A 12,233-nucleotide genomic window follows, 5' to 3' on the forward strand; every position below is an offset into this window, starting at 1 on the left:
CAGCCAGCTCCCTGGCGCACTGGCTTTGAGTCTGCATCAAGTTGGCATAAAAGTCCATAAGGGGGGAGAGCAGGGAGGGAAGGAGGCGGGACCAGTGGAGCAACGCTCCACCAGATCCAAAGCCTCCGCATTGGGCTCACCTGAAACGGAGGCACTTGATTCACCACCAACTTTTCTGTTGGTGGTAAACTGCGTAGCCCCATTGCAGAGTTACTCTCTTTACCCGGGGGAAGGGGATGAAAGTTCCCTTCTCCCGAGGTGCTGCCCACGGCTGCTTGAAGTGTGCAGGATGCAGTGGCAGCCATTTTTGGCGCTGCCGTAACCCCACACCCCGGGCAGCTCAAGATTGGGCTACCTGTTTGCTACTATCATTTTCTCGTGCCACCTCTATTCAATTAGGCACAAATTATCCACATTTAAATGTGCTGCAAATCACTAGTGCAAGTTATTTAATAATCCTAACACATTCAACATTCCAAAGTCACAAAATTACTGATATATTATGGTATAATGATTAGTGGGTCAAACCAGGACCTGGGTCAAATCCCCACTCAACCCTGAAACTTATTAAGTAAACATGGGTCAGTAACTTCCTCTTTCAATCTAACCTACCTCAAAGAGTTGCAAAGATAAAAAAAGGTGAAAGAGAAGTACCATGCGCATCACCCTAAGTTCCTTGAAAGGTGAAATTAATTAAGAAATGAAATTATTGTAATTTTGATAAAACAACAAAGTTGTCCTCTTGCCTTAAATATTCAAAATATTATAATAATAGGGAGTGTTACTTATTGCCTTAGACTTTCACCAAAATCAGGTACAATCCTTAGAACGTATTAGGATCATCAGGCAAATTATGGTATCAAAAGGAGATAAGGATATCTGCTTTCAATGAACAACAAATTCAGTTTTTATCCTCCAGACACGTGCATATACTGTATACCTGGCTCTTAGCAAAAGAATTACTTCATTGAATCTAGTGGGCATATACTTTGCACGCACATGAGGTTAAGTGCTGTGGTATCATTGGTTTGCTGGCTAATATTTGCACACCATACAAAACTCTGCCCACAATACGATTGCTAGCATAAACAGCACATACTACCTGCATCTTCCAGGCCTTCTTGGGTTTCCCCATCATCTGCCACCTCTAACTCTTTTACAAAGTTAGAAGGAAATAGTCCTGATTTGCCATTTAGTGTTCCACTCCACCAGCCTTCTTCTACCTGCAGACAGGATGATATTGTATTACCAATTCCACAACAGTAAAATAACCAATGGCTTTTGTAATATACAGTCTAAAATTACAGTAAAAATCAGCTGGAATTCAGAGTGCACTAGATCCTTGTATAACATGAGCACGAGATGAAAAAACTCCTACTAGTGAGCAACAGAAAGCACCTCATCTGAAGAGGGATACAAATGGACACTAATTCACCCCCTAGATTCTTAGTTTAGTTTCTTAGACAAACAGATTAAAGAATGACTGTGCATATACTTTGAATAATTCATGATTCAGTCATTAGTGTGTGCTGTTATTTCTTTTTGCTATTTTTCTTGACATCTTCTCTCTTTATGCATATGTGTATGCAGAAACCTGCTACTATATTTTCACTCAATTCTTCTCATTGATATCAGACTTTTGCAAATCATGAGGTATTACCCAAAGAACTTACAACAAAAATAATGTGGCTTTTCAGACTCAGAAATGTATCCCAAACAACATATCCAACGTCCAGAAACTTTGAAGCAGAAACAATTGTGGGATGCAATTGTTGACTTTTATTCTAAGCAATATAAACTTATCAAATGCAAGTCACTGGATATACAGCAGCCCAATTTACTCATGTTAAATTAAAGGTGAACAAACACTACTTGACTATACCTATAACTAAGAAGCCATCTTGAACAGTCTACTCCAGAAATATGTAGAAACGCTGTGGAAGCAGCTGTGCAAAGGTCTTTAACTTGTTTTTTTCATTGTAGGTTTAAATCTGTTGCAGAAAGGTGCATGAACAGAAACGGAACTCACTAACTACTACTCACTAATCTATTTTTGAAGGTTCACATAAAAATCAACGCAACAGTAGAACCGACTATTGCGTTTCAACTATGCGTCCTGATTTTTCATCATCCAAGTGACTACTCAGTACTGGAGTTCAACTATTGTACAACAATGTTCAGCTAGGCTCAAGCATGGATGACAACTGCCTCCAAGATGATTTAGTTGGGTTGTTCCTGTGCACTTAGTTTCTCGTTATTTTAGCCATTTGTGTATTTGATTTTGTCTTATTGTGTTTCTTAGATGCACTGTGTTGATTTTATTGTATTGTATTTTTCTTTAACACATAGAAAGCCACCTTGAGGAACCTTTTAAGGATAGAAAGGCAGGGCAGAAACAATTCAAAATGTATTTGGCAATATAATAACTTACAGGAATTAAAAAGCAGGACAGGAAAAGCAAAAGAAAAATAGAAAGCAAGTAGGTCTGATTCTCTGATTTTGGTATATGACCAGCCAGAAAAGTTAAATACTGCTGAATTTCTTCAAAGCATCTCCCAGCTCCCCAATACAATACTTGGCCTACAGGTACTACATTTTTTCCTTTGCTTTATTTCTCACTGTCGATAAAGATAAAATATCTTTAAATATGAAAACCCTTATTCAAAAAACTCAATTCAGCCAATTGTATAATATTTATATAATGGCCACAAAAAGAACTGCCTCTAGTATATATAGTTCACAAGGAAAGCTTCACAGCAGTAAATATGATAGATGGTGCAACATGGTAAGAACTGTGGTTTTTAAATCTCTAGTACAGTGGTTCTCAAACTTTGAGGGAGCTTTATTCCCTCAGTAAGTTCTTGTGGGGGAGGGGCTAGGGCAGTGACACAATCTCTAGGATCGCGTCGCTAAGGGGGAAGAGGGGGGGTGCTTGTGACTTACTTTGTACAATGTAGGGCTGCAGCAGGCTGCAGGAGGTATGGGGAGCCCTGTGTAGCCCTCCCCAATGCTTGGAACCTGCAACAGAAGCAGGCGCAAAACACCTTCTGCAAAACTGAAGTGTTTTGTGCCTGCTTCTGTTGCAGCTTCCAAGCGTCGGAACGCACTGCGGAGGGCTGTGCAGGGCTTCCCACACCTCCTGCAGCCTGCTGCAGCCCTACATTGTACAAAGTCACAAGCACAGCCCCTCACCCCCCCTTAGCGACCTGATCCTGGGGATCCTGCCTCCCTCCCCTTCCCCCACCTCTTAAAGGGACGGGGAAGTGTTACATGAACTGGTGGGTCACGAACCACCAGTTTGAGAACCACTGCTCTAGCATACTGTACAGGCATGCCCCGGTATCCTTGGGAGATGTGTTCTTGCCCCCCTGTGGATACTGGAAACTGTGGATGCAGGGACCCCTCGTATCCAGCTGACTGTGCTTTAATGTGACCTTCTTCCAGTTTTTTTAAGTGTTCTGGATGCTGGGAGGCAGCCTGCAAAACACTGTAAGCCTGTAGGCTTATAGTGCTCAGGTCGAGCCATTTCTTCCTAATATTTCGTATACACAACAGGGACCAAATGCATACACCTGTGGGCTGGGCAAAAGTGGGTTATGGGGAAAAAATTTTCACACGGTAAACCTTTAAAACAGGTAATGGTTGTGGGGGGATGGGGAGTCCCCCACATCCATGGATACCTGAAACAGTGGATACCTCCCTGTGCTCTCTCTGCCCTCTGTCAGTCTGGTGGCGGTGGCAGCAGCAGTCAGGACACCCCCACTCTGTTCTCTGCTCCACTCTGCAACAGAACTGTGGTGGGGAGTATGCACGGTGGGCTCCAAGATGGTGTGGGGGAGTGCTGGGCCAGCAGGCTGCCCTTCTACCGCCCTGCCTCCCCAAGGGCTCCTCCGGTTCCTGGAGCAATGGTAGGTAACCAGGTAGGTAACCAGGTAGGTAACCAGAGCAACCAGGTAGGCACAGGCGCATAGGAGGTGCAGCTGCCAAGAACCCCACATGAGGCCTGGAGGAGGTGCCATTGCCCGTCCACCTGCAGAGGGTCTATTTGTGAGTAAATTGGGCTGCAGCTATGTGCAGCTGCACTTGGTTCATGATTCCTTGTTGCTTGTTTCTCTGCTGTGAACTGACACTCCCAGTAATGTGTTATATGCTGTGTGTTTTATGTAGAGCCTCTGGCTTAAGGCACCAGGCACCTTAAAGGAGGATTTGATTAATGCTGTTTCCAGTGCACTCAGAGTCCAGTCCTGAGCTCAGTGCAGCAGCTTCCCACTAGTGCGCACTGTCGCAAACATGCCATAAGACACGTCTGCAAGGCTTACCGCTGGGCTGGTGCCTGTGCTAGCCCAGCACTGGGTGAGCGGCAGATGGGCGCCCGTCCTCTGCTGCTTGGCAATCTCATAGACCACTGAGCCACGGCATGGTAAGCAGGGGTGGGGAGGGAAGTGGGGAGGAGGAATTCCAGGGACGAAGAGGCAGGCAGAGGACGGAGAGAGGGCGGGGAGGAGGCGTGACGGGGAGGCGGGGAAAGGGTGGGCAGGAGGCCTATGGAGGAGGGAGCGGGGAGGCAGAGAGGCGGGTCCATTGGAGCTCTGCTCCACTGGATCCTGTCCATTCATGTAGAGCTCAGCGCCCTACACAAACGCTTTTACCTTTTATGCTTTTACCATTGCAGGGCTCCTTCCCTTACCCAGGAGAAGGGGACAAAAGTCCCCTGCTCCCAAGGTGCCGACCGTGGTAGCCCAAGGCACACAGGATCCGGAGGCAGTCATTTTCTGTGCCACCGAAGCTGGGTGCCCTGGACAGTTCAGGATTGGGCTGTTGGAGTCCAATTCTAGGCTTGTCTACTCAGAAGAAAGTCCCATTAAAGTCAATGGTGCTTACTCCCAGGAAACTGTGGGTGTGATTGTGACTCTGATAGTGCTTACAAAATGGTTGTGAAGAATAGGATTTTAAAAGTTAATGAATAAAAATGTATCTTATGATCTATGAGATAAATCATTGTTTTTAAAAAATTAGAGACTGTTTTTAATAGTGTTATTGCCATGCTATGTATACATACTATGCATGTATACTGTGATTTTTTAATACTATGTTTTTAATAAATTAGAGACATACAGTTCTTATGTAACAATTACTAGTAGGATATTTTTCAGGATCTGGCCTCGGGTAAAATCAGACAAAATTAGTCTCGGACACCCCCAACTTATTTGAGGGTCGTAGAAAATTCCACGATTTTTTGTTCAAAACCTGCCCTCAACTTATCTGTGAGACACACTTATAGGTGAACATCTTTTTAAGCACTTTTTTTGTTAATTAACTTTTACTTAAGAAACATAGTTAAATTTATTAATATGAAGTATAAAAACATTGTTTCTCCAGAGTTCTTGCATATTTTTATGTGACCAAAGTTCAGTCACCAAATTCTGTAAAATGTCTTACCTCTTCATTAATGTCTATAACATCTCCTAATTTGAGCTCCAGCTCATCCTCATTCTGAGGAGTATATTCAAAGAGAACTTTACATTGCCGCTTTTTTGATTCTGTTGAAAGCAGAAAATACAGCTCAAAATACAGTTAAATGTTACTTCTCATTATGCAGTTATATTTTCATACATATCTACATTTAAAGTGTGTGTGTGTACTATATTTTCTTTATAATTAAAATTTTTATCTTGCTTTTAGAGAAAAAGTTTTTAACATTTAGTGTTAAAAAAGACACAAAACTGTACTATTATGGATCAGCCAAAAGCAATCTGGAGGAACAAAGTTTGTGCTTATGCAGTGCTTATGCAGCTAGTGATCATGTAGCCCAGTGCTGAAATGAAAATGTAGCCCAGTGCTCAAAATGATGTCCTAGACGTGATGTCACAACCGGAAGTGACATGATACCTGGGCTTTTTAAAAAAAGTGAGAATTGGAGGGAAAACCTCCTCCTCCTCCCTGCAGCTTGCCATCCAATTGCTCTGCTGTCTCCCCACCTCTCTGCTACCTTGGGGTCAAAGAAGATTTTGTAGCCCCACCATGATAAAATAAATAAATTAAATAAATAAAAAGTGTGCCCCTTTTATTGTTAGAGACACTATGCTGGGGTGAAGAAGGTCAGTTATTCTCCCCCTGCTATATATAAGAGGAGCACCACTTGAAAAAGTGCCTCTTCACCTAATTAGCAGGGGTAATTGTATTATGATACATGGAAATGACAGCTGACTCATATTAACACCTTATTGGTTCCATGCTATAAGAACATCTCATTGACTCTCAGAACAATCATAGGTCAGTTCTGAGTCAAGGAAGTGTACTTTTTGTTCCACAAGGCTTCATTCCACATTCCACAATGTGTTTTCATTTTCTGGTTAATTGGCCAAAACGTTTGATAGAATACATATATTCCAATGTGATTTGTTTCATTGTATTCTGCATTAACTTACCTTTCCAGTGATATACAACATGATGGCATTTTTCTTACATACCAAAGTTTTCACAATTTTGGTGTCAAGTTCAACTTGTTACCCACCTAAAGCTTGTTCCCCACCTAAAACTTGTTGCACAGTGCAACTGCTACCCCCTGCAAGTAAGTCAGCAGCATGCACATTCTTCTAGTAGTAAAGAAATAGCAGCTATTAACATGCTACAAACAGCTATTAAGATGCTACAAGCAGTATTTTGTGGTTACTCATTTTTTTTTAAGAATGACAAAAATTGACTTTGGCATGTGAATCATTTGATTGAAATTCTAATATAGCTTGTCCAATTTCCACTAATGTAGGATTCTTTTCATCTGTCCTTCTGTACTTTGTTTTGGGATTTTTTTTGTAAAGATACATTAAGATATTATACTGGTCCTGATCTTGCAGACAGTCTTCTTTATAACCTGTTTTATAAATGAATAGCCTCAGATTTTCTGTTGCTTTTACTTTATAAAAGACATTTTATTTCAACTGCTACCATATTGTAACACTGAAAAATTTATTATACACCTTTTTTTTCTATTGCTTCTTAAAATTGAATCTCAGAGCATTTGCACTGTTCCACCAGATTTTCTAAAGACAGGCTGCTATCTATAGTATCATAGTATCGTGACTATTCAGAACTATGGGCTGCATGATGTAATGTAAGGTCAGGGTACATTGTTAGAATTTTATTCCAGTTAATTTATCTTTCCTAGAAGAGCAGATAACAGTCACTCATACTTTTTCTGCAACTCACGTGCACCAGTTAGAATTATTTATACCTTTCATTTGCTGCTTTTTTGCACTCGACTGCACAAAACAAATTAAAAGATGCACCACCATTACATTTTCCACTCCTGCTCAAAGTTGCATGAAACATCTCCCTACTCCACTGTGGCTCAGAAGAAGAGATGATGACAAGATGGTATTCTAGCTACCAAGAAAAGAACTACGTACTCTTTTTGTAGCTTTTAGACTGGGAATGAGGCTGGAATGCTCCCGCTGGAAGCCCGTATGTGCTCATGCGCTGAACAAGATTGGCTACATTTCCATGCCTCTCTCTCTTGATTGGCAGACTATCATCTTTAGGGTCTGTGTTTTTCTTAACTTCCTGGTAAAAAGATAAGCCAAACAAACAAATTAATACAGCTGTCCTTCATTATACCAGCGTGTTCCATGAAAACTGCTTGAAAGGTGAATACTTGTATAGTGAAAACATGTTTTGCACTGCACTGCTATCTAGTGGTTGCTTTAAAAAAAGTGCCTCCTACCAGTGCTTTACAAGCAGAAATCTCACAGAAGCAAAAATATGAATGTATACTGAATTCAACAGCACAATCCTATTCAGTGCTGGCACAGCAGGACCACCATAGCCTATGCTGTATTCAGTGTTGAAATTGGGCAGGCTGGCACATTTGTTCTCTTACCCTGTATCAAGCCCCAGATTGCCCAGGGGGGCTATTTGGATCTATGCCAGCTGCAAGTCATGACACCTCCATCCCCAGACAGGGAAAGACACCTCTGACATAATGCTATCCATATCTACTCAGAAGTTCCACGGTATTCAATGGAGGCGGATCGGCACCTGGAATGGCTTTCCTGGAAAGGTGTGCATAAGATGGCAGCCCAGGCAAAGAGAACAAGAAGGAGGGAATGGCACCTTTCTTGCCTGCTTTTTTAAATTCACTCTTAGGTGTCTCTCTCTTCATGCATCTCCTGTGCAAGTGCACAAGTGCCTTGCTCCTTTTTGCTTCCCTGCCCAAGATGCCAATCTGTTTCATAGAGAAAGAGAGGCACAGAGAAAGAGAGACATTTTTCTCCCCATGCAGAGAAAGGGGATTTCTGACACAACCCTATGCAAGCCTACGAGTCAGAAGTAAGCCCCACTGTGCTCAATTATGCTTGCTCCCAGAAAAGTACATGAAGATGTATATATGCACATAATAATGTTTGAAACTGCTATCTCTGGCTGCTTTTCTGAGCGAGAGTGTGAAGAATGGCTGCTTGAGTGACCTTTCAATGTGTCTGCTTTGGGGCCCAATCTTGTGCCTGCTGTGCATGATGGCATATAAAATAAAACAGCATGTGAATCTGGCTGTCACTGGTAAAATCAGGACATTTCTTGCCTGATTTTGGCAAATTTTCAGGAGGAGGCACTGGCAAGTGCTGCTATGATATATGCAGACCCAGGAAATCTGGCAAAGGATGACTGGCAGCGCAGAAAGGACTAGTGCAGCTTTTTCCAAGAAAGGCCCATATTACAGAGAATGCAATTCCACCCATGTGGCTGCAAATTCCATATAGGTGGAAACTCATGGATGTATTTTCCCATGACATACCTGCACATTTGATCTGTAAAGGAGGAATGTCTACTTTCCTTCCTTTGAATTCAGTTACAACACTGACAGTAGTCACTGAAAACTGTCACATCAAGTGCAGTCATTGAAAGTATGCACTTGCAAAGCAGGTCAGGAAGCCTGGAGGACAGTGGAAATAATTGTTGCTCTGATCCTACTGCAATTTATTACTGGAAGGCAGAAATAAACATGAAAAATAGCTCATAGTAGCACTTCTTCTTCAAACAAGAAGCCAAGTTAATCCATGGCTGGTTTGGTTATTTGAATAATTACTTAATATTAGCTTCTTGATGATTTCACCTCTATTTTTATAAGAATGGAAGTGGTAATTGAGTTTCCTCAAAGGTGCAGCAGTGTGATTAACTACTAATCCAACTGTTGCTTTAAAATAAGACATCAAATTCATGGTGCAAGTTGTTGAAAGTTCAATCCTTTTTTGACTATTTTTCTTTTTTAAATACAGTAGAACCTCTTTAAGTTGACCACCCAAGGGAATGGAGTAAATTGGTCAGCATAAGGAAAAAAGGCATTTAAATATTATCATGTTTAGCTCCCAGGACAACAAATGCAAGGCCAAGTTATTATTTAGACTGGATTTTTAAAAAGATTTGTTGCAAATATCAATGAGAATTGATCCTCTTGTGATGCTTACTACAGGTGCAGCCTATTTATCCATGGATTTTTTTTTTATCTGCAGATTTGTCTCACCGAGAATGGGGTGGGGGGAACTGAAAGGCACACATACCTTTGCCTCCTTTGCCCTTCACTGGCATCTCACTCCTTTTCCAGGCTGCCTAAAACGCTGCAAAAAGGCTCCGCCTGGCACAGGCAGGGAAATAGCCCTGGAGCCATGGAAGATGCTCCCCTTGCAAAGGAACAGTAAGACTCGTGGATCACCTGAGTCAGCAAAGAGGCTGAAGAGGGGAAGGCCGGGGGGGGGGCATAAAACCTCTGTGGCCAGAGCATGTGCAGTAAGGTAGAGCTCTCTCTCTCTCTCACTCACACACACACACACACAGGGGCAGGGGCAGTAGCAACAGAGGGCATTGCTTTAAAAAACCCAGGGAGTGTTTGCCCAATTTCCCCCCCCCCCATGGTGCAGGCTCTCCGTGCTCCAGCCTACAGAAGCAAAACAGCCCAGCAAGGCTACAATCCTCTCCACACTTTCCTGGGAATAAGCCCCATTGACTACAATGGGGCTTACTTCTGAGTAGGCAGGCATAGTACTGGACTTTTAAAAGCTCAGCATCCCACCTGTGAAAGAACGAAAGAACCAGCTGGCAACGGGAGGGCTGAGTACAGTGGAGGGGAGGGGATTGATAACAGCTGCCTTAGTTTCCTTCCATCCAGAAGTGTCAGGCTGCAGTGTATTTGCGTAACTCTATGGAATTTAGCACAACGCGTTTTTTGTTAATCGCGCTGAGTCACGAAATGGAACTAACGCGGATAAATAGGTTCCACCTGTATTTATATTATCTATAACTATATCAAGAGACAGAATAAACAGCCCACAATCAGTGTTTTTAAAAACCCCAGAAAATTCATAAGCTTAAAAAAAATTGTAAGTTAAAAAAAATACTTGGTTTCCCTTGCCAGCCCATAGTATGTAGCATGTTACATAGCCCCAACAGCTTAAAAAACAAACAAAACTTTTTTACATAGGCTGCCTGGCCTCCACTGGGTCTCCTCAGATTCACTAAATGCCAGAAGGTGTTCGATACGGTCCCTCACTAAAAGCTGTTGAGAAAACTCCACAGTCAGGGAATAAGAGGACATGTCCTCTCATGGATTGGGAATTGGTTGAGGACCAGGAAACAGAGAGTGGATGTCAATGGGCAACTGACAAAAAAAGTGGAGAGAGGTGTAAAGTGGAGTGCCTCAAGGATCTGTCCTGGGACTGGTGCTTTTCAACATCTTCATAAATGACCTGGAAACAGAGATAAGCAGGGAGGTGGACAAGTTTGTGGATGACACTAAACTTTTCTGAGTGGTGAAGACCAGAAGGAATTGTGAAGTGCTCCAGAAGGATCTCTCCAAACCAGGAGAATAGGCAGCAAAATAGCAGCTGTGTTTCAATATAAGTGTAAAGTAATGCACTGGTGATGGGAACCAAAGTGAAAAGACAGTGGCTTCACTATGCACAAGCAACCTCATGTCCCTCACAACTTGGTACATGTCCAGGTACAATCGGCAGCCAGTGCAGGTCTGTCGGCTATGTGCAGTGTGCCCACCTATAAAAACCCGGCCGCACACGTGCTAGCAGGCATAGGGGAGGGATTGTTACGTGGCTTCTTGTTTGTCCAAGATGGGACAAACCAGACAAAACATCGGCCCACAGTATCGTGTTCAGTGGGCAACTTATGGAGGGTAAATTAATACTCTGTGCAATGGTTGAAGTGGTCAAGATACAACTTACAGAGGTGGTCAATATAGAGAGGTTGGTCTCCCATAGTGTAAATGCAGTGTCTGTTCACATTGATAGGATTACACCGTAAGTCTTACTAAACACAATGAGCTTACATTTGAGTAAGGTAAATAACACTGTTTTCAAGCTTTTGTATTCATTACGGATTATGTGTATGCTTAATAAAGACTATTCAAGTCTGATAATTCTTATTTATTAGATTTAGATTTAAATCTAAATTAATTAGATTAGATTAGATTAGATTAGATTAGATTAGATTAATTAGATTAGATTTAGATTAGATTAGATTCAGTGTGGATTCCGAGCCAACAGGTCCACCTGGTATTCTCCCTTAGACAACTGCAGGAGAAATGCAGGGAACAACGACAGCCACTCTTTATAGCCTTCATAGATCTCACAAAGGCTTTCGACCTGGTCAGCAGAGACGGCCTCTTCAAGATTCTCCCCAAGATTGGATGTCCACCCAGGCTCCTCAGCATCATCAGATCCTTCCACAAGGACATGAAGGGCACTGTTGTCTTCGATGGCTCCACATCAGACCCTTTTGACATCCGAAGCGGAGTGAAGCAGGGCTGTGTTCTTGCACCAACCTTGTTTGGGATTTTCTTCGCTGTCCTGCTGAAGCAGGCCTTTGGAACTGCAACAGAAGGCATCTATCTCCGGACCAGATCAGACGGAAAGCTCTTCAACCTCTCCAGACTGAGAGCAAAATCCAAAGTCCAGCTGAAATGCCTGCGTGACTTCCTCTTTGCCGACGATGCAGCTGTCACTACCCACTCAGCCAAAGATCTCCAGCAGCTCATGGATCGTTTTAGCAAGGCCTGCCAAGATTTTGGACTGACAATCAGCCTGAAGAAAACACAGGTCATGGTTCAGGATGTGGACTCACCTCCCTGCATTACAATCTCTGAGCATGAACTGGAGGTTGTCCATGACTTTGTGTACCTTGGCTCAACGATCTCCGACACTCATTCTCTCGATGCCGAGCTAAACAAGCGCATC

The 12,233-nt window shown here is 42.7% G+C and overlaps 1 protein-coding gene across 3 annotated transcripts in view; it reads right to left on the bottom strand.

Annotated features, from left to right (window-relative positions):
- CD2AP (CD2 associated protein) overlaps positions 1-12,233 on the bottom strand; it is a 98,080-nt gene that overhangs the window by 59,332 nt on the left and 26,515 nt on the right. For 2 of the 3 annotated variants that reach the window (XR_010794906.1, XM_066637802.1), the window contains exons 3-5: positions 7,407-7,560; positions 5,440-5,540; positions 1,103-1,223 (exon numbers count right to left, since the gene is read on the bottom strand). Coding sequence is in view for 2 of the 3 variants with exons in the window: in XM_066637802.1 (XP_066493899.1) it covers positions 1,103-1,223; positions 5,440-5,540; positions 7,407-7,560 (376 nt within the window). In the remaining variant the exon portion in view is untranslated. The remainder of the gene's footprint in view (positions 1-1,102; positions 1,224-5,439; positions 5,541-7,406; positions 7,561-12,233) is intronic. The other variant, XM_066637810.1, reaches the window with a different exon arrangement.

The sequence above is a fragment of the Tiliqua scincoides genome, chromosome 1 (assembly GCF_035046505.1).
Source record: "Tiliqua scincoides isolate rTilSci1 chromosome 1, rTilSci1.hap2, whole genome shotgun sequence".
Taxonomy (NCBI): domain Eukaryota; kingdom Metazoa; phylum Chordata; class Lepidosauria; order Squamata; family Scincidae; genus Tiliqua; species Tiliqua scincoides.